The sequence below is a fragment of the Drosophila miranda genome, chromosome 3 (assembly GCF_003369915.1).
Source record: "Drosophila miranda strain MSH22 chromosome 3, D.miranda_PacBio2.1, whole genome shotgun sequence".
Classification (NCBI taxonomy): domain Eukaryota; kingdom Metazoa; phylum Arthropoda; class Insecta; order Diptera; family Drosophilidae; genus Drosophila; species Drosophila miranda.
The window spans coordinates 16,067,654-16,093,076 of NC_046676.1; the positions used below are offsets into that span (position 1 = coordinate 16,067,654).

The 25,423-nt window shown below is 48.4% G+C and overlaps 1 protein-coding gene across 1 annotated transcript; it reads right to left on the reverse strand.

Moving 5' to 3' along the window:
* Positions 1-16,802: 16,802 nt before the first annotated feature.
* On the reverse strand, positions 16,803-23,535 carry LOC108160410 (toll-like receptor 7). The gene has a single exon (XM_017294404.2). It carries the CDS (start codon positions 23,097-23,099, stop codon positions 18,762-18,764), a length of 4,338 nt encoding a protein of 1,445 aa, XP_017149893.1. The 5' UTR covers positions 23,100-23,535; the 3' UTR covers positions 16,803-18,761.
* Positions 23,536-25,423: the final 1,888 nt, after the last annotated feature.

Genomic DNA, 25,423 nt, shown 5'->3' on the forward strand with positions numbered 1-25,423 from the left:
TCCGCAGACACATTTAGGGAACTTTTGCATATGGGATCCTATGGATGGCTGGCCTGCAAATGGAATGGAATGGTTTGGTGGGTTCTGTTGCCGCAGTTAGCGATTCCCAAGTCGCATTTTGGGAATTTCTCCCGTTCCGTTCATCTTTTTGGCAAGGTTGCGCCTCCGATCCATAAATATCCGTTGGTTAGTTCGGTTCCCGAGCTGCGGAACCCTTTGCTAGAGGTTACCCTGCTACTCCCTTGCCGCTTTTGTGTGGCTGTGCTTTCTGTATTTGCCAAATTAAATCGTTAAATGCTTGTTAAAAAGTTCGACTTGCTTCTGCCGAGTGTGGCTGTATCCACATCCACATCCATATCCATGTCCGCAGCCATATCGGTATCTGCATCTGTATCTCCATCAGTATCTTTGAACCGTTTCTGGGTAACTCGCCGACGCTTATGATTTATGCCCAGCGCATGTTTTGTAGTTTTTGGGCACAGGTTGGCTGTTTTTGCCTTGCTGCCTCCTCAGCACGTAAATAAGGCAATGGCTAAATGGCCAGAACGGCCAAATGGCCAACTGGGCAAAGGGTTGCGGCTCTTTGTTTCCTCTCTTTTTTATTCATTCTCATACGATTCCCCACTTGCCTGGGGGCCATTAAACAATAAATTAAACGAAAGAGAAATTAAACTAAAGTCTCGGATTAGTCATCGATGATTGCGGGTTCGCATGAGATGCAAAAAGAGAACCCAAAAGTTCCACAGAACTTTTCAACATCCTTTGGCCATAGCCAGCTTTTGTTTGTTAGTCATGGGAAGGGTTTTTTGCTTTTGCCCTCAAAGAGTAAAAGTTGAAAATTTTTAGGTACAACTAGCAGATGAATTGGTGGATGATTTGAACAGACTTTAAAGTTAGAATATATCTACTTTTGCTTTCCCATCATTTTTTCCATCTCATTATCGGAACAGGCGATCCGTTTATAATGGGCATCCACTAAAACTCTAGAACGAATGATCAACTGCCCATAGATCAACTGGGAACGGAACACGCCTCCGCTGATGCCATCCGACTAACGATGAATTATCGGCTATAACTAATAATTTCTCCCCTGCACATGCTACCAAAATTGAACAGCTAATTGCTCCACCTGCATATTTAATTGCTAGTTGAACCTAACATGACATCTATCATCTGTTCCCTGTCCCCTGTCCGGAGTTACTCCTCGATTAATACATCAAGATGTGAGCGGAACCTGCAGATGAATACAACATCTCCGTTTCGGGAGGAGTGCAGCAACGCAAACAAAATAAAACAAAACAAAACAAGAAGAAACAGAAAACGCTGTCACAATAAATTTAAATAAATTGTTGACAAACGCCAATAAACATAAATTTTTGGTGTGCAGCAAAGCAAAGCAAGCTACGTCACCGAGGAGGGGAATGCAGACCCAGCGCCAGACCCAGACTCAGAGTGGGAGACGACTGGCGACTGGAGGACCGGAAACCGCAATGTCAATCAAAATCGTGAAAACACAGATACCGAAAGCGGGTCTTGGCTGGGAGGCAGAGGCAGAGTATGAGAAGGAGAGAGAGAGAGAGTAGGGTGGCTGATGGAGCCCAGATGAATCGCACGTGTGGCGCTAATTAGAAGAGTCGAGGCAGCTTTTGTTTATGCAAATGTGATACGTAATAACTCAATTAGATGTTGCAACCCCGCCCGGGGCTCCTGTCGTTGCATGAGTCGAGCAGTTTGATTGCCTCAATGCGGGCAACTGGCACATTGACCGAACTGAACCGAGTGGAGCTGCTGCAGCACGCTGCTCACATAGCTGGCCACTGTGGAGTGGTGCTCTCGCACCCTCGACAGGGTTTTCAGTTTTATTGATGTCCCGTGGCTTTGTGGCGGACAATTGTCGTCATCGCCATCGACATCGTCGTCACTTAATTGTAAGTGAAACTACGCTTTGTTGGCGCACTCCACAGCGACGGGCCACTCTCCATGTGTTCCATGTGTGCCCTGTGTTCCCTGTGTGCCCTGTGTGGTGCTCCATGTCTCTGGGCGTTCATTGTGCGAGGTCAACAACCAGAGCGACGACCACCACTCGACAGCCCGAGTGCTGTCTCTACACATGGCTCTCTATCTCTGCCTCTCGCTCTCTCTGTTTTGTATCTGTATCTGTACATCACATTCAAGTCCCTTTCAGTTCCATTCTGCTGCTGACAAAATAGAGCACAATTTAATTGATACATTTGCATTTCATTATAATGGTGAACGGTGAATGCGTTTGCATGAATACTCGTACTCTTACTCGTACTGGTCGTATCCCCACTCACCAATTGATGATTGAATCATTTATGGGTGCTTCAGAATTGGCCAGAGTCTGGGGGATGCTTAATGCCTACTAATGAATGTGATGCGAAAAGCAATTATCAATCATACCCAAGGTGTGTGTGTTTCCAATTTGTTCTTTATACGAGTATCTCTTAACTTGTACTTTCAGCATATGGGAGCGGATCCATTAAACTCAGCTGGGGCTGGAGCTGGAGCTGGACCTGGTGCTGAAAGCTGTGTTGTACGAGTGGTTCTGATCAGTCAACTGCAGCCGACACTCACATGACTAAGCGATCGCGATATTGGCCAGAGAAGGAGAGGGAGAGAGACTTGCCTATCGAGGTGGGGTTCCATTCCAGATCACCTTGCTGTTGCTCCGCTTACATACTCCATTTTGCGTGTGAAATCGAATAAGTTAGAGGCGACTGCAAGCTGTTTAGCATAGATAGGCCCCAGTCGCAGAGCCAGACAGAGCACGGTCCACGGTCCACGCTCCATGAACCCCTCGCTGATGCATATCTCTACTCGCATGTGTGTATCTATGTGTGTTTACTAAATTGTTTGTTGGGTGTGCCGCAAATGCACGACAAAAGTGTTCGTGTTGTTCCCAATGTTGTTCTCGTTGGTGCCGGTATTGTTTGGCATGTTGTAGTTCAATTTATGACGCTTGTACCGCTTGTCCCGCTTGACTTTTGCGCAGGCGTTGAAAGCCCAACAACGGGCAAACATTTCTGACATCAGCCCGAAATCGAATGGAGCTGTGCTCTCAGTCTCGCTCCCATTTGATTCTCTATTCTGTTGTGGGTTTTTATTCCGATGCCGTGTTAATTTCTTTCAAACACAATACGTCACAGTCCAGGTCACAGTCACAGTTATGTTTGGTGTGTTTACAATTCCATTTAGTGTCTGACAAGTCGCGTCTATGCGATCTATTTGGGCAAGACAAGTTGTACGATCGATTTGATATGTTTACACGACTTGGGAAATTGATATATCAAACATACTCGTACTCTCGTACATATGTATGTATGTATGCCGTGAGGAAGTTGTTGCTCTCGAAATGTATTCGGCCCAATTCACACTGCAGACAATTCAATTACCAGTATCTCTCGGCGGTGGGATACGTTTTCTCTGAATTGAAGCTCTTCTCTCGATAACTGCCTACGTTTCCAGATTCGTTGACCTGGTTCCCTGCTCTCTATGTATTTGTATTACCAGTCTAAATGGATTTCTTGATTTCCCACACCAATTTTTGTATGTTTTCTGTGCAATCTTGAAGAGAACAAAGATTTCTAACAACAATTCCTGTGGCATTGGACTCTTATTTTAGTTAAAATGTAAAATCGCAGTACACACATATATTATACACATATTTCGTTCATTCAATACCCTCAGAACCATCTCCAATGGCAAATCTATTACACGTTGATTGTTTTCCAATCCCATTTCACACATTCGAGAGCTGCAATTGAGCCAATTCCCAGCAGCCGTCAGTCGATATCAATTTTCATAATTACACCCACACGGAGCGCACTCGGAGCGGCTATCTGTTGGATCGCAGCCGCTTGTGGATTGCTGGGCTAATCACAGAGCCGGAGCCATTGTTCTGACAAGGCGCTAAGCAGCCGCGACAGCTCAACGATTATCTCCGACAATTATTTGTTGTTTTCCGCCGCGGCGCAACCTTGAAATTAAATATAATTATGAGGCGACTCCGAATCGCAGCAGTCACATTCCCATTCACATCGAATGATATTTCATATGCTCGTAGTTAGGCCAGCTGCCCCTTTCCCTCCCCCGGAGACTCCCTCTTATGGCCCAGAGACGACGACGTGCCTCAAATGAAAAATTATTTAAGACGCCGGCACACGCACACTTCAAAAAAATCCGAGCGCCGAATCAATAAAACCAGCGACGACCCGACAGCCTGCCCCCCACTACAGGGCATGGCCCTGCCCACGGACTCGCATTCGAGTCAAGCAGGCAACCTTTATATATTATTTTTTATTTCCCTCTTTTTGTATTTTTGCCCTGGCAATTATAATTAACTTCGCGGCCAGTTTTGATTTTCTTTTTTCTTTTCTGTTCTCCGCTCTTTTCTTTCGCCCTGTTTGTTTCTCTTTTTTGTAGTCGTAGCATCGCCTCTCTCTCTTTCTCTCTGCTCAGGGGCTGATAACTTTGTTCGCACCTGATCGCGTTACTCCCAGATCGGGTTTTGCTATACTCGTATGTATCTTCCACCAGAGCTGAGTCGATTCGGGGCCCGTGCGTGTGGATCATTAACAGAGCCCCACAGATTCCATCTTAGACTCAGAATCGGCCGCAGCCGGGACTCAGATTCAGATTCGACTGCGGTTGCGCACACGCGGCTAATTCATTAGGGCCTGGGATCCAGTCGGCAGTCGGCAGTCAGAGGTTCTGGAAACCATTTTTCATGTGTCTGCCAGACAATGGGAACTTTCATTTGTTTGCGGGTTTTTACTTTTCATCCTCCAACGAAAGTACTTGCGTGCCCGCCCGAACAAGTTCAACTTAAGTTAATAGGCCGGCTCTAATGGCTAAATGAATGCCGCGGAGAGCGGGGCAGGGAAAGGGCAGAGTAATTGGATTTCCAGTTTGCAGATCAATAACAAGTTTTCAGTTGAGGGATTAGCTTAGATTTTGTCGCCCAATTCCATCAGACTTAACTCCTAAACCTGGCCCAATAGGCAACGTCAATAAAAATGGGCCCGAAAGGGTTTTACCTTTAGAATTCCCAATGTCCAATGGTCGCCGTTTTTATGACAGTCCTGCGAAAAGGGAAAAGCTACAAAACGACACAAAAGAAACAGAAAACAGTGCCACAAAACGAAACAAAATCCAAAGGGGCTGCCCCAAAACAGAAGCGGAAAGCGACGATGGAGTGGAAGTGGAAATTGAAGGAAAATTCAAATCACAAACTCGGTATTTATTTGCGAAGCGTAAATGATTACCACTTAAAATGTGCTCGACTGCCACCTAAAACCCAATTGTTGGAAAAAGCACAACGAACCGGGTGGCCAGATACAGATACAGAGATGGCGGAGAAGCTTGCTCGGGCTGGGGGGCATGTGGGGAGTGACGCCACACAGGAGGTGAAGGAGTGAAAGGACCAAAAGCAACATATGTTTTTTATGCCTGAGCTGTCTAAGTGGATACGGGCAGGAGCAGCACGAGAGCTCCTGGGGAGAGCGGAAGCATGGGAACACGTCGAAAGAGAAAACTGCGGGACAGCTGCCAGAGCTTGTTAGAGTCGCCCGCCCAAAAAGGGGGAGGACACTAAGGTATATGGGACTATATAAGCGATTGGTTACAAACACAGACCCGTAGAGGTTGGATAAGACACGGAAATTAGAGGAAATAAAGAAGCACCGCACCGACCGTAGAGGGCAAAGAAAAAGCGGAATACAATCCAAGCTAAGCTCATCCTCAAAAGAGAACCATACAACATATGTACGTATCTTGTGAAAGAAGCATTGCTAAGTATAGATACTCATTCTCCTGTAGGAGATCTCAAGCATATACTAGGAATGGAAACCTGTCTTTATAGAGTACACCCGCAGTCGCCCAAGGTCATTGTATTCCATCTTCTCGGAAATTTCATATTTCTCCATTGTCGCCATAACTTCATGTGCACTTTAAGCCCCGCACAAATGAAAGAGAGAGTAAGTGAGAGAAGGAGAGCTATGGAGACACGCAGACAATATAAATATGTTAATGTATCTGCAACACAACGACACGTATTGGTTTCAGTCTGCCATCGCTAGATCGTATATACATATATGTAAGTATGAGTGAGTTATTCCATGGGGGCGCTGGATGGATGGGGTCGACAACAAATGGGCGGCCTGTGCCGGCGTCGCCTTCTTCCTGCCTTTTTATGGTCGTCACGGACCGCCCGCTGCGGGGCAGGACGCAAAGGATTGGGGGACGATCCACCCACATTGGTGCACGCCCCGCTCGCACATTATTTTGCCACTTCTTCAGCTGAATTTGAATTAGATTTGTGCAGCGTCTGGCGCGCGTCTTGGCAGCGTGTAAAATAATATATTTATTTTTATTTGCCCCTTACAAACACACCAACAAACAGTGGCAGGGCGGGGAAACCCCCCAAAAATAAGTGGTGGGGGGAAAGCGAGTCCGAGACCCCGGGACACAAAAAGTGTTTTGTTTTCCTTTCAATTTGTATTTTTATTCTTTTCATTTGTATTATTTTTGTGTGCTCATGAATAAAAAAGGAGTAGGAAGCGGCGTTGAGCGACAGCGATAGATGGCCCCAAAATTGTATAGCTTAGCCCTTTTGTGTGTTTGGCCCCCAAGAAAAGTTAACAAATTTTCGCATGAATATTTCGCCCGATGCTTCCTTGAGGGGTGACCGGAGACCGGAGACCGGGGACCAGAGACCGGCGAGAAGTCCGCAGCGACGACACTCAGGCCCAGATCCTTCCCAACCCATGTTTCGGGCATGTTGACATTGTTTGCTGCTGACAGCAAAGTTTTTTGAGGAATTTGCTTTTAATGGACAGCCCAGACATCGACTGGGACTCCGACTCTTAATGCCACCTCCACTGCCACTGCCACTGCCTCGACGACGACGATGGCTATGACGATGACGACGGGCGTGAACTTGCCATTTAAATAAAGCGGCGGTAACGGAAGTCTATTGATTTTCTTTCGGTTCAGTCTCACCGCGCACTGACTTGGCTTAAAGACGGCGATGGCCAGCTTTAATCAAAATATTTAGTTAAATGGCGGGCAGAAAAATTACTTCATCAGCGCTAACAATGCTCTGGCCGGCACTCTTCAAAGGCGGATTGAACGGATCCGGAGCAGGCCAGAGCAGAGCGGTGGCGGTGGCGGCGGCGGCGTCGGCGTCGGCGGCAGTTCAAAGTTCTCAGAGGCGGCAACTTTCCAATTTTCACCGTGTTACCTAATTTTAATTGTCATGCCACCTGATGGCCGGCCAATGATGAGGCATCAAACTCATTCTCAGCCTCAATCTCCGTCTCCGTCTTAGTCTAGGCCGCTACCTGTCCTGTCCGTTCACAAATCTGGGCCTAGATGCAGAGCAGCATCTTCTCCGTCTTGGCCATTGTTTGTTTTTGTCTTTTTGTGACCTTTGTGAGTCGGCAGCATACCACTGCAATGCCATGAGGCCCCAGCAGAGGTTGGACAATCACCGAACTACTTACGACCGACGATTTCCTCCAGCCCTCTTCATTTCTTTCTCCCTGTTGTCGCTGCGCTTTTGTGGTTTGTCGCTTGTTCGGCGGGGGCTTACGGTTCCGATAATTCCCGGAATTTAATTGCCTTTTTTTCTTTTGGTTTGCCGGGTGCTGGCCGGGCTACCAGAAAATTGCATTGCCTGCAAACGACGGAGCTGTTTGGCAAATGGCCCGCAGGGTTTTTGTTTGGTTTGATTTGAATGGAGGTTTTACGGCCGATCAGCCAAACAATGGCTCGGAAATTGCAAGAAATTATGGGAAATGTTACATCTTCTCAAGGATTTCAGTTGCAGTGTTTGTGGTTGGGAGTGATTTATGGACCGCCGCCAGCTCGGAGAAAGAAATGAATGCCCCTTGCTGTTGTGGTAAATCATTAGACTACACAAAATTCTTGGCCTGATGTATGTACCATCTGGGGGAGCAATGGAATATAGAATTATGTAGAGTATAGTAGGTGTAGTTTTGCAGTTTTACTCAAGACTTAAACTTGTTAAAGCTTGAAACACCTTTAATTTTGGTTGAAGGAACTATTCTCCCAGGACACTTGCCCCCGATGTTCGAGCTCTAACAATGAGTCGGCGGTGCATGCAGTCAAAGCGGGTCGTAAAACTAGGGTTCACCTTTTTTAGTTGCTTGCACCTTGCGGGTACCCTGGGCCTACACATATCTACGCCCCCGAGAGGGGCCCCGAGCGGGACAGGGGAGAGGTTGCTATTAGCAGTACATTTCATACATTTTGTAGTGCACATAAAATGCTCCGTTTGCCGGTCGCAGGGGCTGTGTTGCTGTTGCTGTTTGTGTAAACTGTTGACAGGCAGGCAGCGCCACAGAGCAGCGGTGGCAAGGGCGGGAGCAGGAGCAAGGGGCAGGGGCTGCTAAGCAAATGAGCTGGAGTCGTAAAAAAGACAATTGAGCTCATATATTCTACACGTTGGGCTGCGTTGACAGATCGTAAAAAGCCGTCAGCTGAATAGCTCCGCACCGTCGATGTCGATGCCGATGCCAAAGACTCCCACATAAATATCAAGACCCGAGCGAAAGGCGTCGTAAAAAACGCCACCAGATACCAGACACTAGACACCAGAGACTACGAACCAGGGACCATGCCAATGCCGATGGCAATGCCGTCCTCAAAGGGGGAAAAGGGGCAGAACAAACTAGAATAGAAAAGAACGAAGTAGTCCTCATAATGAAGAAAACAAAAATTGATTAATCTCATTAATAAAATGCCAACCTGCATGGTCCGTGCAATCAACGGGCCCTGCCCTGCCCTTTCCCTTTCCATTTGCATTCCCCAGTTGAGACAATAAAAAAACGCAATCGTAAAATATTACAATAGTTCTGGAAGAGCATATTACTACGAGTATTAGGTGGGGGGTTGGGGGGAGTGCGGCCGGACTGCAGCCACACACTTAATGCATTTTATGGCCAAGCTTTCGGGTTAATTTCCTCCACGAAGGGGGTTCAACTGTCACCGGGCATAAATTTCAATAAAACCCGAACAAAAAGACAGACAGACACTCGAACGGAAAGCCGAAATTCAGGCATAATTTTCATAATTTTTTGTTTTCCTTTCCAGTCCGTTTTTATTTTTTTTTTATTTTTACTGCGCAATAGTTAATTAAAATTTCAATACTAAAATGTTTACTCATTACGAGAGGTCTTATCAGAGCGTCCAAATCATCATCATCATAATCATCAGAGGGCCTATTAAATGCCAACATTTCCAACTTTGACTCACAAATGAGGCAGCCCCAAAAGAAACAACGACCACTGTTGTGTGACAGAGGGGCATGGCAGGTGGATCTCATCGATGGGCGAACAAAATGTTTTCTGTTTCTGCATCTGCAACTGAAATAAATAAGCGAATATAATGCACATTATACATAATTAGATATGTGCGGAGATAGTAGACAACAAAACCGCTTCATTTGCGGATCAAGGTGAAGCGATTTAATTAATCGAAGCTGTCCGGCAAAATCAAATCATTTGGAATTGGAATGCCTTATCCGTATGTTATGCGGGCTGGAGATTCCAGGGCTGATATACAAATGCCATCGATGGGAGCGGTGGTTCGTATTAATTGTTCCTCATTGTTACTTAGAGATCTGCAGTCAAGGCCATTAGAAAATGACCCAAAAATTCCACAGAAAGGGAAAGGTTAAGGAGCGCAAGAAGATCATTTTAAAAAAGTGACAGATACTGTAGGACTGCCATACCTTCATTTTATGTACTCGCGCTGTGATTCTCAACAAAAGCGATGTCGAGGGGTCATCGGAAATCAGAGATTGTCTTCTTTCTATTCATCATCCTCCCTAGACCATAAAAACTTTAGCCATTTCCCTTTTCCCCAGACCCCAAAAGGAATAAAACTTTAGTTATAACTGCGTTCATATTTGGTATTTAAACTTTCCAAGCCACAGCTGGCCAACGGCTTTCATTGGCTTAGTTAACCTCTATTATTAGCCCCGACAAACAATGACCCAAGTCGATGGCAAAGCCGCAACTTTGTAAGCTCATCTCTCCCATTAAGAGCCCATAACCCATAGCCCATCTGCGATAGGCCTGCCTGTTGCCTGCTGCCTGTTGACCGTATAGTAGATATTTGTGTATCTGCCATATCAATCAATGGTCAAGTCGGTTCTGTGACTTGGCCCCTAGATGCTTATCGGCAACTTAATAAATTTCTCCGTGGGGGAGTCGTCGCTCAGTCTCACTCTCAGACTTTCGGCTGGAGCTGTGGATGTAGCTGTAGCTGGTTCTGTGACTGGCATTTGATTTTAAACGGTTTGGCTACGCGTGCTGATTTTATAACTTTTTCTCTTTGACATATACAATTTTTTATGAAATCAGAGACCCAGGGACAGGGCAGCGTTTTTTGGTCAAGTTAATTTGTTGTCTGAGTTATGCTTCGATTAGATCTCTCTCTCTCTCTCGGAAACTTGTTTCTTTGGCGGATCTGTCATATCGCTCAATCGATTTGATGCTGGCCATACAATACACTACGATGGATGGAACTGACAGGCTGGCAGGCAGGCAGTCGGTTCTTGAGCAGGCACCCCCGATTATGCCATAGGCAGTCCATGCTCCACTTTTTATGAGGCCTATAAAGTTAGTTCAGACGCACAAACACAGAGGCCATATAAACATTTATGGGCTTTATTTAAATAAAAATAAGCATAGTTAAACACTATTCGGCTGATGGGGGGATACGAATGGGATTTGTGGCAGGTCGCATGCAAAATTAGCCCCGGGCCGGTACGGGCTCTCCGCTTATAAAAACTAATTATGTGGTTATGGGTTTATGCATTTTTAATACAAACAAACACAAACTCTGCCCCACGGGGGGTGTGGGCCATAGGTAGGATGCATACGGTACCCACGAAGGTATCCAAAGTGGCACATAAAATGTTTGATTAGAGGAGACACGTTTTGCTTGCCCCATAAACGGTTTTATCGGTTCATAAAATGTATTAATAAATATCTAAGCGGCACATAACGGGGCACTACTACCCGACCTCGGAGGAGCTGTCGCACGGCTCGGCTCGGCAACGGAAATCGAATCAAAGTTTTACACGAATTAAGAACAGGCAGCTCGTCCGCTTGTCCGCCGAATGGGAGAATGGGGGAAGGGTTGAGCCAGTCTCGGGCTCGGCAAATTAACACTTTATAAAGTGCAGCCCCAGGGCAGGGGCCGGGGCTCGGACAAACAAAATCCGAAAAAATAAGCAGAAGCGCCGGGAAAAGTTCTTCTGCATGCAAATAGGCTGTCCCATACCGTCCCATACCATCCCGTCCCGAAATTTGAGTAAGCAAAGTAAATGAAGTGGAAACGAGCTGAGTGAGGAACTGTTTTCGCTCCTCAACAACGAGAAACTGAAGAACTGAACTGCCCCAAAATGTTAATTACTTCCTTGTTTATTTAAAAAAGGGAGGAGAGATGGCGAGACTGCACGTGTGTACCCTTGTTTGTAATCGTATTTGTGTGTTGAGTACCCCTCCGGCAGTACAGATGGCTCTCATGCTTCGGGTTGCAGATACGGGAAAGTATCTAAGCGATGTTGTAGTTTGGACAGGGATGGATCTTCGGAGATCCCTCTAGAGGCTACCTTTTGATGCCAGCCATATCATCCTTTCTCTTGCCTCTCGCATTGATTGCAGTCGATTACTAAAGTACTTGAGCAGTTACTCTCCAGAGCATTGGCTCATCTCTCTCTCTGGCCTCTACTTTCTGCTTTCTCACTTCTCTTTGCTTCCGTTGTCGTCTCATCTTTACCCTTTGTCAGGCAGCATGTAAGTCCATCATTAAACTTTAGCTAAAGTCAAACAAAATTAAGAAAGCTATGCTGCAGCCAGGCCCTGCTGCTTTCCACTTCCTTTCGCACACAATGCTCGGGGCTCCTTGGAGAGCCGAGTAAAGCGAATTAAAAAGTACACGAAGGAACTGCAGACGCACAGAAGTAGAAAAGGATGGGATTCCCCGATAAACATGTAAATAGAAAAGGAAACAAGTACCGATGGTTTTGTCGAAATTCCGACTTGAAGATACCCCTTCATGGGGAACCATCCCTGATGGACGTGGGCATGCGAAAAGGCTCTGTGCTACAGGATTTCTTACAGAGACTCCTCTTCCTATACTTCTTTAAGGGAATAGGACAATAAATTATACAAGTAGGGTAAACATAGGGTTTCTTCGGGCTGTTACGAAAGTACATTTGCACGAATACACGAGTGCCCGGTATGCCCAGTGAGGATGAAGAAGAATAAAGGAACTGGAGCACTGGCAGCTTAGTGTTAAAGTCTTTAAGGCAGCAGGAGTGTGGCTGATAGCTGGATGGCCTGGCCAACTGACTAGCTGACGGCATGGACAGGACCCCAAGTCCACTTCGACTTTGGCCGGACCGGAGCGTGTGTGTGCGGTCAGTGGTAAAGATTATCGATCGTTGATTTTTTCAATTGAATTGTCTTCCATCTTATTGGTCGTGACCGAGTCGTAGCTTTTTATGCCCTCTTCCTTGCCAGTGTCCTTAATATCCTGCTCCGTCTGTGCTCCTCCGAGTGAAGCGTAGCTGTGTGTGCGTGTGTCGCTATCCTGACTTTGCTTTGTCTGCGTTTTTCCCGCCTCCTGCGTACTGCACTGCATTCTCTTCGCTCTTGCTCTCGCTCTCGGACCTGGTCTTGGGGCAACTTCAACACTTGCTCACGATATTTAATAAGCAAAGGACATGTTGGGTGTCGTCCTCGTCTGGACATTGCGTGCAAGGCCTCCATCAACCGGAGCAGCCGGCTCATTAAACCTGTTATTTTCTGTTCGTTCGTTTGTATGTCCATGGCCATGCCCTTCCTTCCCTGCCAGAGTTCTGCTACGAGGCCCAATGACAGAGCACATCCATGATGTGGAGTTGAGCTGTGGCTGCTCTGCGGCCTGACTTTAAAGCTTTCGAAAGGAGTTTATTGATTTTTTTTCTCCGGGGTCGGGGTTCGTGGTCGGGCTTGGGTTCGGGCACGGGTTAGGGCTGCTTTGAGGAGGAGATTGTCGCAAGACCCGAGATACTAAAGCAAGATAAATAGTAGTTTCGGCTATGTTTCATAATTAGGGATTCCCACATAAAGCAGCGCCACAATGCCCAGCCAAAGTCCGACTGAAAACCCTTTGCTCCACTCACAACGCAACCTGGGGGGCGGCAGGGAAATCCAACACTGGAAAAACAATTAAAAAAGGTAACCCTAAACGGGCACTGCCAACGGGAACTGGGGCGCACAAGGACTGGGCCATAATTTGTAATTGCTTGAACCCACTCCGAAGAGGGGCACTACGGAGCACCGGAGGATAACTCCGGACTGCGGCGGTGACACGAGTGTAACAGTTTTTTATTGTTGCCGTTAAAACAACAAACACAAATTAAAACACATGTGCACAAACAAAGATACAAGCCAGCGAAAGGCAGAAGCAACACACAGATGCAGATACAGACACAAAACCCCGACAAGCCACGACATACATATGCAAACTGTGTATCTGTGTGCCGCTTCTTTAGGGTATTTTCGTTTTGGTGGAGTACTCGTAAATGAACCCCGAAAGCCAAAGCAAATAATTACGCCGAGGAGGGGCAACGGCAACCTCAACAACAGCGAACAGGAGACACGACGCACCAACCAGGACACAGCCTGCCTGTCTTCCTGTCTTCCTGTCCTTAAATGTAGTCCTTATACTCGTGTCATGTTCTCATTCCCGTCTCCCGCCATGCTGAATGCGACGCTGAATAAGCCCTGACAATGGACGTGAAATTATGACAAACATACAGAGTTATTGCGCGGAGAGGTTTGTGAGGACGCGACTCAGAGGACATCCTTCCAGCTGCTGGAGTAATTCGTTTGCTGGCACTTGTGACATTGCCGCTGTTATGCCAGCATTATAAAGCTCATTAGAACTAGAACCAGAGCTATGCAGGAGTATAAGGAAACTACTTGTACACCATGAAGTATATCTTTTTTTGGAATGCGAGCTACAGCTAATAAAGTCAAAAGGCTTGTAAATTGAATAATCCCACTTCTGTTCAACTAAATTTCTCCTGGAATCTTTTGGCTTGAATATTTATATTTATATGTCTTCATATATGTAGATTCCCCAAAAAATGTATGAATTCCTTATAACGTTGTAATTGTTTACCAATAACTAAATCATGATGGACACATCAACCTCCTGGTATAGTTAAAGCTGAAGGATTTTCCACGAAACTGGAAACATTTGATGGGACGCCCACGCAAGAACCTCAATCATTGTCTGGGCTCAAATTGATTTTTCCAGAAATAAAAGTGAAAACAGAAAAATAATAAAAACCAAGAGACAGAGACACAGAGAGACACTTTGATTTGCAAGCTGTCAAAATGAACTTATCACCTTTGGGTCGTTGTTTATCGGCTAGAGAATGAAAATTGTTGTTTATATATACTACATTGGATATACATATATATTTTGCAGTGTATTGTAGTACATGGAAAACCTGACCAAGCATTTCATTTCATTTTTCCCGTTGCTCGCACAGATTTATTTGCCTATTTCTGTGCGCTCTGCCGAGAAGAACGTGACGAAAAACGCTTTTCCCACTCGCCTATGTATGACATAATATATGTACCAATACTCGTGTATATTTTGTATAGAAGAGGCAGCTACCTTATAGATATGTATGTGTATTTGCCACCCATTCGACTGACTGAAGTCTGACATTGAGCAGGTCTTAATGGCTCAGAGCCATGACTGGCCCACATTTGATTCCGGCAACTTTTTGTCGAGTATTTTTCTCCGGCAAAGCAAATATTTTGCTGAACCTTTTTTATTACATTTAAATAATTTGATTGCAAGTGCTGACATCGAGGCCCAAGTCCGGGTCCGGGTCCGGGTCGGGTCGGTTCGGGTCCGACTAAAGCATTTAAACTTGCCCCTGAACAGGGCCTTTTATTGGGGAACAGTTTTCAATTCAATTTAATTCACTTTGAGCTACACTCGTCTGCTGGTTCCTCTCCATCTCTGCCCAGACAAGCGTGTGTGTGGGCGACTGATACTTTTTTATTTAATTTTTTTCCTGCACTCTCTTTTATTTCTTGCAGCATAAAAATTTATTATCATAATAAGCGAGCCGAGGCCGGCCCATGCCTATACATACACACTCGAACAAATACAGAGGAGTATTCTTGAAAACATACATATATTCTATATTTTTTTTGCGCCCCCTCGATGCCACATGTACGAGTACGTACGGGAAGGGCGGCAGCAGCAGCCACCCTCGAATGTTTTTTATGACTGTTTTGTTTTTGTTTCGTTTTTGATGGAAATTCGATATTTGCAACACGTATTGAATTTTGATCAGTTTGCCCCGTAAGTAATATGGAATATCTGGCTCTGGCACTGACTGTTCCCGTAGCTTCCTTCTCTCTTTCAATATTGATTTAAAGTGCTGGCTAATTTTCCCAAATTATTGATTTTTTGGGGAAGTTTGCCCAAAAAACTCTAGGAAAAACCCTCCCCAGAGTCTTTTCTCACCGAAAGTGCTGGAAGTGGCTCAACGCCAGATGCGTATCTGCAAACAATTAAGAAATTGTTAAATGAAATTTCTAAAAAATTCCTCAGCTAGGGCTTTCCCCCAGATTGGTTCCGATTTCTCTCAGTCTTTCTGCCTCCGTACATTGCGGTGCAGTAGCAGCGCTCGTCTGAAAAATTTGTATCTGCGAGTACGAGTAGATACAGATACGTATTTCGGAGCTACGCTCCGCCCTTCAATGGAGCCGGCCAAGGGTACCATATGGGTGTGTGTGCTTTTCTATGTGGGGTTTGTAATTCTATTAGTTGCAACTTGTACGAACAGTGCGATGCGGCTTTGGACAGGGGGAGCTGTGAGAGTGGGGCAACCTCAATGAAAGCAAATTAAAAAAGTTTGCCAGTTGTTGATCTGGATCGGGGTTTGAATGGGGTTCCGATGGAGCTAGGGGGAACCAACAACCGTTCAATCGTTTCTGTTTTTCACTCTCTTTCGACTGTTAACCGAAATCAAGTGCAACTGATGTGAGAAATTGAGATACTTCAAATGGAAAACTCTCTGCACGCCGACCTCCTCTGGTGTTTTTGTATTTACATCTAGGCTCTGAATCACTTTGGCCCGAAATGTAGCACTTGGCAGTTGAGCTCCGCTTGGCATAAATGCCAAAAACATCTTGGAAATCCACTCCGACTAGGTAGATGTTGAGAGTGTGAGTGTGTTTCTTTCACCCTTCAATTGGATACAGCGACGTGCCGCTGCCATCATTTAACCAGACAAACACGACAGACGCACAGCCACCATTATGGAGTGGAGGCGCTATAGACAGCCGGGAATGGATGGATGGATGGACTGGGGGTTGCCTCTGCAACGCGATGCGCATTTGTATCTCGGTTTATATACACACAGACACAGACACAAACACAGACACACACGTGGCTTCGTGTATCTATGTACAGTACAAGCGGTATAGAAAAACAAAAATGATTTATCACTCTGTCGGCTTGTATCTGAGCTACGTTTGCTCGGTTGACTTTGACAGGCCGCCGACCGACGACCGACGACCGACCAGTGCGTGAGGATTACAAAACAGCAACTCATGTGCATGATGAATTAAATTAGCAAAGAGCCAGCTGAAAACGGAGGACCCATTCCCTTTCCAGGCAACACCAACAAAAAATAACCCAATAAGTACGATGGCAAAAGTCAAGAGTTGTTTAAAAAAAAATTGTTCATTTCATTTTCATTGTTCGCTGGCGACACGGAAAAATATCTTTGTTTTGTTGTTGTAGTCGTACATAGATTTAGATGTATGTATATAGTATATAAATAGTTATTATTCAAAAAATTGAATTATCGAAAAAAAAAATTATCCATTATCATAGAGCGTCATCAATCGTCGTCTTAAAGAACTAAACCTACAACTTATCGCGGTATATTACAAAATGATAAAAATAAATAACAGTTTTGGGCTTTCATACTGGTACAAGTGTTTGTCCGTCCTTCCATCCTTCCGTCCGTTCCGTAGGAGTTCCGCAAGGAACCCTCTTTGTATCTCCAACTCTGGCGATAGTTTTCAACTGATTTTTGCTTAACTAATGACGAGTAGGCGAGTTTTGCAATCGGAAATAAATGCTCATATGTTTTTTAGGCAGTTTTTAAACATTTTCTCGGGTATTCTATATATAGATATAGATATAGATATAGATATATATATCGTATGTATGTATGTGTATATGGTATATATGGAGCAAACCTCATGCAGTTCGCTAATATCAGTTTTACTTTACACAGTCACGCACATTTATATATATATATATTCACTGAATAATACATACTACATATATGTATGTATCTCTATGTATTTTATGTATGTAGGTATGAATATTGTGTATACGCCATGGGGCAAAAGTTGCATTACAATTATCGTTAGTGTTTGGTAAGCGTAGTGTTTAAAATGAGCTTGTGTCTGTCTGCCGCCTGCCTGTCTCTGCGTATTGGTATATTGTAGTTAACCACTCGAGATTCGAGTTTCGAGCTTCGAGCTTCGAGATTCATGAGTCCTCCTTTCGGTTTGCTAGCTAAGTAATTATGAATGCTTTATACACATGCAACCACGCCGATTCCATTTACCGATTTACTGATCTCTGAGCCTTCGGCTGCTGCTGTGCATTATTCGAACGAATCATACCTGTGCACTCGAATGTGGTTGCTGAATTATCGCTATAAGTTTACGGTTTCGGTTACGTATACGGATACGGATACGGTTATGGTTACATATCTGCAAATGCATCGAGCCTGTATCTATGTATTTATGTGTGTATATCTATCAGTATTTAAATAACTATGAATGCTGTTTATGGTAGTGGGAGCTATTTACAAATCGATACGCCAGACACTACTCGTACTGAGGGATTGGGCGTGCAGAGAGCCACTTTTCGGAACAATCAATTTACTTCTAAGCTTCAAGGGCTCTCCAAAGTTCAGCCGAGAGCATGAATCTCTGTGCCTCGGATGCCAAATAGTTCGGTCCAACTGATTAAAACCATATTAAAAAGTTATCCGGAATTCTCCAGAGCCATTCTCAGCGCTAAGCAAATGAAAGCCCGGGCAGGAGTCGTGTGGGGGAAAACTTTCTTTTGCTGTGGCAAACTTTGAAAACTTTGAAATGGCATTGTGCTAACATAGTTTCCCCCTCGCCCTCTGCGAATACACACACTCCCATTACCACTGCATTCCCTGCTTGGCTCTCCTCCGCTACTAAATGCAGCTGTATCTTGTATCTGTATCTTGTAGCTGTATCTGTGTGCATTGTGTGCCTATGTCTACGAGTACTCGTATGCTTGCTTAGTGCATCTAAAATGACTTTACACTAGATAAAAAAAAAATTTTTGTAGGCGCTTCCTGCTGCTTGTTTTCTGGGGGTTTTCGGTATGTGGATGGGTCTAACATTAAAATCTCTGGATAGTTTCTCCTCATCTGCTCTCCCTCCCTTCCTTCCTTCCTTCTCAGGGCTCATGCTCCCCTCGTTCTAATCTCTTAGCTTAACTCGCACATATTTTAGTAATTAAAATTATGCACAGGAACCAGTCCCTAAAGAAATCACTGTCACTCTCTCAGAATGCCACATTCTGTATCCTCTTACTCTTCCTCCCTCTCTTGCTGCTCCTCTCTAGACGAGATACGCCTGGACATGTGGACCTTGCTGCTGGCCAGATCCGACTGCCTGCTGCTGTTGCTGTTGTTGCTGGGGTGGGGTCTTGCCACTGGGTCCCATTGTGGCCACATGACCCACTGAGGATGGGCCAGACTGCAAGCCCGGCTGCTGTTGCTGTTGCTGCTTGGGGCGCCAGGTCTGGGCCCTGGGGGTCCCCTCCAACGAGACAACGGGGCCAGCGGGCATCATCAGCATGTGCTGCTCGTTGTCCAGCGTCGAGTAGTCCGAGTCGATGCTGGAGTAGATGTGCTCCGAGGGCGGCCGCATGCCGTGGTGCTGGTAGTACTGGGCGTGCAAGTGATGGCCGTGCGGTGCGGCAGCCGCCCCAGAGCCAGAGACTCCTCCGTGGTGATCTCCGCGTCGCTGGGGCCTGGGACTGGGGGTGGCAGTGGTGGCCGTGGAATAGTTCTGCTCGGCTGGAGCTGTGGCGGCGCTGGGGGCGCCTCCCTCTGCTGGGCCGCAGTAGGCGGGTGGCGGGGCCTGGCGGTACAGCAGGCCTGGGCTGGCGGGCTGCTTGACACGCTCGTGGTTGTGGTCCAGAGTGTAGTTGTTGCCGCGATAGGTGGGATAGTCGGCGGGCAGGGCATAGCGCAGCTTCTCCCAAAAGTGGCGGTCCGAGCGCCGGATACGGTGCACGGCCGAGGTCTTCAGGTAGGGCAGCAGCTCGATGTCGCTCTCCGCCTCGAAGGCCACCTCTGGCTCCTCGATGATCACCAGCTTCTGAGGGCGTCCCCTGAGGGCGTCGTGGACCGAGCGGCGCAGCTCGCAACGTGACCACTCCGTCTGCAGAAAGTTACGGGTCAACAGGATCACGACACGACGGGAGACCCGTGTGGCCTCCAGTAGCTGGTAGTGGGTGGCATCGTGGGCAAGGTCACGGTGCTGCAGGCAGACACGCAGCGGCGGACGGCCCGTCTCCAGCTCGGAGGCCAGGTGCTGGCACACGAGCTCCGAGTCCTTGGCCGAGTGCAGGAGCACGGCGTCGTATAGCTTCTCGGACTCCTCGCAGCGCGGGCCAAAGACTCGGACGCCGTAGTGGGCGAACAGCCAGATCCGGAGCGACTCCCGGAAGATGAAGACGATGATGATGACGACTAGGAGGAAGACCAGAGCCAGGGCGGCGGCCAGGAGGGGAATGTACGACTCGGGAATCCCGTGCTGCAGCATCGATCCACCCGAGTAGTAGTCCGTGCAGGCGGCTCCCGTCGAATTGAAGTCCAGTTCCCGCTTCTGCAGGGATCCCTCGGAGGAGCTGCTGTCGTAGGATGCGGCGTCGTAGCCATCCGTGTTGGGCGCCGCCATGCAATAGATGTCCTGGGCATCCTGGACAATCAGCGCATTCTCCGCCACGTACGAGGTCAGGGCCTGGAGGAACTGGCAGCGACAGCTCCACTGATTCCGTCCCAGGGCGATGGACCGCAGTCGCCTGCCGAAGTGGGTGGCGTGCAGCTGCCAGATGGGCAGCGTGACCAGCCGGTTGCCATCGATGCGGAGCAGCTCCAGCGAGACCAGGGGCGACAGGGTGGCGTTCTCAATGGTGGCCAGCAGGTTGTTCTGCAGGTAGAGCTCCCGCAGCGAGGAGAGCTGCTCGAACTCGTAGCCGTGCAGCGTCTGGAGTCGGTTGTCCGCCAGCTGGAGGATCTGCAGCGACGTCAGGCTGGCGAAGGTGCGGTTCTGGATGGCCGCCACCTGGCTCCCGTTGACGTACAAGGCCTTGAGGTTCTTCCTGCCGATGAAGGCGTGGTTCTTGAGCACCGGGAAGTTGTTGCCGTCCAGATAGACGATGCTCGAGTCCATGGGGACGCGGCGCGGCAGCTCCATGGTCTGCTGGCCCCCGCAGTCGACCACGTTGGTGGACCAGATCTGGTCGTGGTAGCAGGTGCAGTTATGGGGGCAGGTCATCTCGCAGTCGCAGGCGTCGAAGTCGCAGCAGTGGCACAGCGCGAAGCAGTGCGACTCGTAGCGGCAGAGGAAGTCCTGGGGCTTCAGGGCGCTCAGCGGACGCACTGCAGCGCCGCGGGCGTGCGGCATCACGCACTCGATGTTGGGCATGTCCATCACTCGGGGATGCTGCCGGGTGGTCAGGTTGTTGATCCGCTGCAGCCAGTCCATGGTGCAGTCGCACTCGAAGGGATTGCCGCCCAGGTAGAACTCAGGCAGGGCCTTCGGTGCCACCACGGGCGCCACGCGGAGCTGCTGCAGCTGCAGCTTACTCAGCTGATTGGCGTAGAGGTCGACGCGGGCCAGGTTGGCCTTGTCCACGAAGGCGTTGGGTTGGACGTTACCGATCAGGTTGTTGTTGATGAACAGCAGCTCGATGGTGTTCGGTATGGACATGGGGCCGATCTCCGTGATGCGGTTGTGAGAGGCGTCTAGCGTCTTCACCCGGATCTCCTCCTGCAGCTTGTAGTAGTTGCCCAGGGCTTCGATGTAGTTGCCGTGGATGTCCAGCCACTTGAGGTTCGACGGGATAAAGGCGTAGTCGAACCACACCAGGTGGTTCTCCGAGAGATTCAGCCAGAGCAGGGACACCAGCGTCGCGAACACCCCGTTTATGTCCGAGAGGAAGTTCCTGTCCAGCCGGATGGCCTCCAGCTCGAAGTTCTTGTCGAAGGAGCCGCGCTCGATGCTCTGGATGCGGTTCTTAGCCAGGTTGAGCACGCTCAGCCGGGGTAGGTCCTGAAACATGCCCACTGTGATGTTGCCGATCTGGTTATCGATCAGCCGCAGCCCCGTCAGCTGGTGCAGGTTCTTGAAACTCTGATTGTCGAACGTCCTGATCTGGTTCTCGCCCAGGTCGAGGGTTCGGAGCATGGCCAGGTCCTGGAGGGCGCGCGGCACCTCGTTCAGCTGGTTCGAGCTGAGGTCCAGTTCCTTCAGGTCGGAGCAGTTCTTGAACACGGCCTGCTCCACCACGCTGATGAGGTTGTTGTTCAGCGTGAGCTTCGAGAGCACGTAGAGGCCGTTGAACAGCTTGTCGTCCAGCGTGTGGAGGCGGTTCTCGGCCAGGTTCAGGGTGTGCAGGTTGTAGAGCGGCAGGAAGGCGTTGTCCTCGATGTGGCCGATGGAGTTGTTGCGCAGATTGAGGATCTGCAGGAAGTAGAGCTCCTTGAAGGTGCGGTAGTCGATCCGGGTGAGGGCGTTGTGCGCCAGATTGAGCACGATGAGGCGGATCAGTCCCGCAAAGGTCGTGTTGTCCACGTGGTTGGAGGTCAGCTGGTTGCCCGACAGGTCCACCACCAGCAGCTGCTCCAGCCGGTGGAACAGCCCCTTGGGCAGCTCGTACAGCTCGTTGTGCTGCAGATGGATCTCGCGCAGCTCCTTGGAGCCGGCAAACAGGCCCTCGGGCAGCGTCTCCAGGTGGTTGTTGCTTAGGTTCACGATCCGCAGTGAGGCGAGCCCCGCCAGCGCCTCCCCCGACAGCTCCGAGATGTTGTTGTGCTGCAGGTTGAGATGTTGCAGCCGTCGCAGCCGCGAGATGCCCCAGCTCTCCGTGATGGAGCGCAGCTCGTTGTGGCTGGCGTCCAACAGTTGCAGCTCGCTGCCCCCGCTGCAGTTCATGTCCGCGAATCCCAGCTGCTCAGCGGTGCGGATGCGGTTGTGGGTCAGGTTGAGCGCCTGCAGGTTTCCCACGGGGCACAAGAAGCCCGCGGGCAGAGCCCTCAGGTTGTTGTCACTCATGTCCAGCTCCGTGAGCTGCTTCAGGCCGTTCAGCGAGTCCGGATAGAGCTCCAGCGCCCTGGCCGGACCCCATTCGGCGTTGTGGCTGCTCAGACGCAGCGTCTTGAGCGTGCCCAGGCCCTCGAAGGCGTTGTTGGGCAGCTGCAGAAGCTTGCACGCCTCCAGGCGCAGCGTCTCCAGCGTCTGCAGGCGGGCGAACACCGCCACCGGGAGTGTGGACTCGAAGAGGTAGAGGTCGCTGCACTGGATCGTCAGCTGGCTGCTGCCATCGGCTCCCTGGAGATCGAGACCTGGCTGACGCTCGATCAGCCGCAGGGCACAGTGCACGGAGCTGGTGCCGTTGTACGTCCACGAGCACTGGTTGCTCGGTCCGCTGTGGGCGGGCGCTGCTGGCGAGGAGTCGTCGGCGGATGCGGGTGGCATGGCGGCCGACAGGAGCGAGGAATAGTCGCCCGAGAGCGAGACGGAGGCGGAGCCAGCGCCTCCGCCCAGCATGGCACTGGCAGAGTTGTCGCCGCTCTCCTTGGGCGACAGTGCTGCCAGGCAGCTCCAATCCGAGGCGCTACCAAGCAGCAGTACGTTCACGAGGAGCAGCAGCAGCGGGAACTCCATTCCGGCTGCACTTCTGGGTATTTCTTGGGGGAACAGGGAGCAGAATCTCTCTGAGATGTTCTAGGGAGTAGTTTGCGTTTCTCTGGTTCTCAATCCCGAATTGACATTTTAATGGGAATTTTGGGGTTTTCTCTGGTTTTCTCTACTATTTCACTGGTTTCTTGTTTCACTGTTCGCCAATTTCTCTTGGATATTTTCGTGTATTTGTATTGGTTTTCGTATTATTCAATTTCCGATGGAAATTCTCACTGGCACTGCTCTAAAATGCTGTTTCTCATTTTTGTGGATTTTTCGAAATGAAATCAATTTGGGCGTTTGGGCCACACCACGTCCGTACGTTTCGGTGACGACGCGCGGCAGCAACCGCGCAGTTCAAAAGTTCAGAAGCGCGTGTAACGACCTTGCCTCGGCGAGAGTTCGGACATGAATGGACGTGTTCATTTTTAGCGTAGAAGTTTTTACTCTTGAAATATTGGCTGAAAGATTGAATAAAAGAAAAAGAGCGATAGAGAGCCGAGAGAAGCCGAAAACAGCCCCAGCGCTGCCGAGAGAGACTCAATTTCAGGCTTCGAACGAGTGGAACTTGGTACTAAACAGCCGATTCGACTCGTTTCAAACGAGTCTTTTTTGCCCGATGTTCGGACGCATGTGCTCGTGCTGGTGTGGTGGTTGCTTCGGGTTCGCTTTTTCACTCACTCTCTTTCGCTCTCTCTCGGTAGTTTTAGTACCATTTGCCGCCACCGCGGGGCCAATTGGCGCTAGTGTGCCGTCAAGAGAGGGAGCTCTTAAAGAGAGAGATTGAGTGCAAAGAGATTGAAAATTTTGAGTGGAAATTCTCTTTGAATTTGTTCAAAATAAAACAGATTTATATCAGTAAATAATTATTATCGGACAAACAAATAATGAAATATTAAAAGAGTTTCAATACTAAACGAATCTTCAGATGATGAAAGTGCATTTTAATTTCCATTTTTGGATAAATAATCAGGAAGGTAATGCCAGAGATGGAATACAGACTCAGGAAAAGCCACAGAAATAATTATTTGCACTCCTGACTTTTAAAAATACACTCTAAAATCATTAAAATAGCTACAGACGAGCGAACACCCACTTTTGTACGGAAAAGTCACTCTCTCCCTCTCTTCTCTTTGACAGTGCCAGATAATCTCCCTCCCTCTCTCTCTCTCACTCACTCTGTCATTCTCCTCCATCCATTTCCACCCATCCCTCCATTTGGGTATGTTATTGTTACTATCAACTCACACACGCGCCGCCAGCAAGCCAGCAGCAACAGCCAACGCCGCTTGCATATCCGTCAGATACTTTCCCATCGCACTGCATCTTCTAATTGCCGCAGCTGCAGCTGGAACTGGAGATACTCGAACAGCGCCTGCCATGCGATTTTGTCAACGCCAAAAGATGTTTAACACATTGCCAGAGCCACAGGCTCCGGCTCTGGCACCAGACTCACTCTCGCTCTCGCCCATCGGCAGATACGCAGAACGCACTCGGAGATACATTTTGAATGCAGTTGAAAGTGCACGAGTGCTGGCGCTATTTTTAGTGTGCGATTGTTTAGACAAGCCCAAGCCAAGCCGTGACTGCAGTGAATGTTTAGACGTTACGGATACTTAGGATAGCCCCGTCGCAGTGTGCGGTGTGTGGGGCATGGCAGGGGCAGGGGTAAGGCCAAGGCCGCCTGCAGAACTCGTCGAGTGTCGAGTGTCGAATGAATCACTTGCCACCTTTGGAGTTTTCTACGCAAAATGTAATATTTATAAATGCTTCCCTGTCCCTAAAACATTCCAGTGTGTGCCCCACAAACAAAACTTTTGTTTGTGAATGGAACTTTCTTTAATGCATTTATTATTCATAAGAACTTTTTCATTAGAAGTAGCAGGAGCGCGCAGACCGGACACACACATGTCCAAAAGACGTTTTTCGGCCCCCAAGTCTGAGTCCTGCTACTGCTCCTGCTCCTGCTCCTGCTGCTGGCAACAAATCTTCAAAGGCACACTTAATAGTGTCGAAGGCAGCAGGAGCTCTCCCATGTCCAAGTCCAAGCCCCATTCCAACTCCCAACTGCCATCCATCGCCGGGGAACAGGGAACAGAGCTCGTTTCACTACCGGCCCAGAGCCAGCACATTGGCATTGTTTCATTTCGGCTGCTGTTGAGGTGTCGGAAACTTGTTCAACTTGTTTTCCCTCTCAGGGTGTGTGTGTGCTTGGTAGTAAAAATAGCAGCAACACAGCAGATATTCTACCGCAGATGAATACACCCGTACCGTGTGTGAAAGAGTAAGAGTAATCGTAGCCGCATTCG

Excerpts from the sequence above, each read along its gene's own strand:
- LOC108160410 (XM_017294404.2), bottom strand. The coding sequence starts at position 23,099 with ATGGAGTTCCCGCTGCTGCTGCTCCTCGTGAACGTACTGCTGCTTGGT.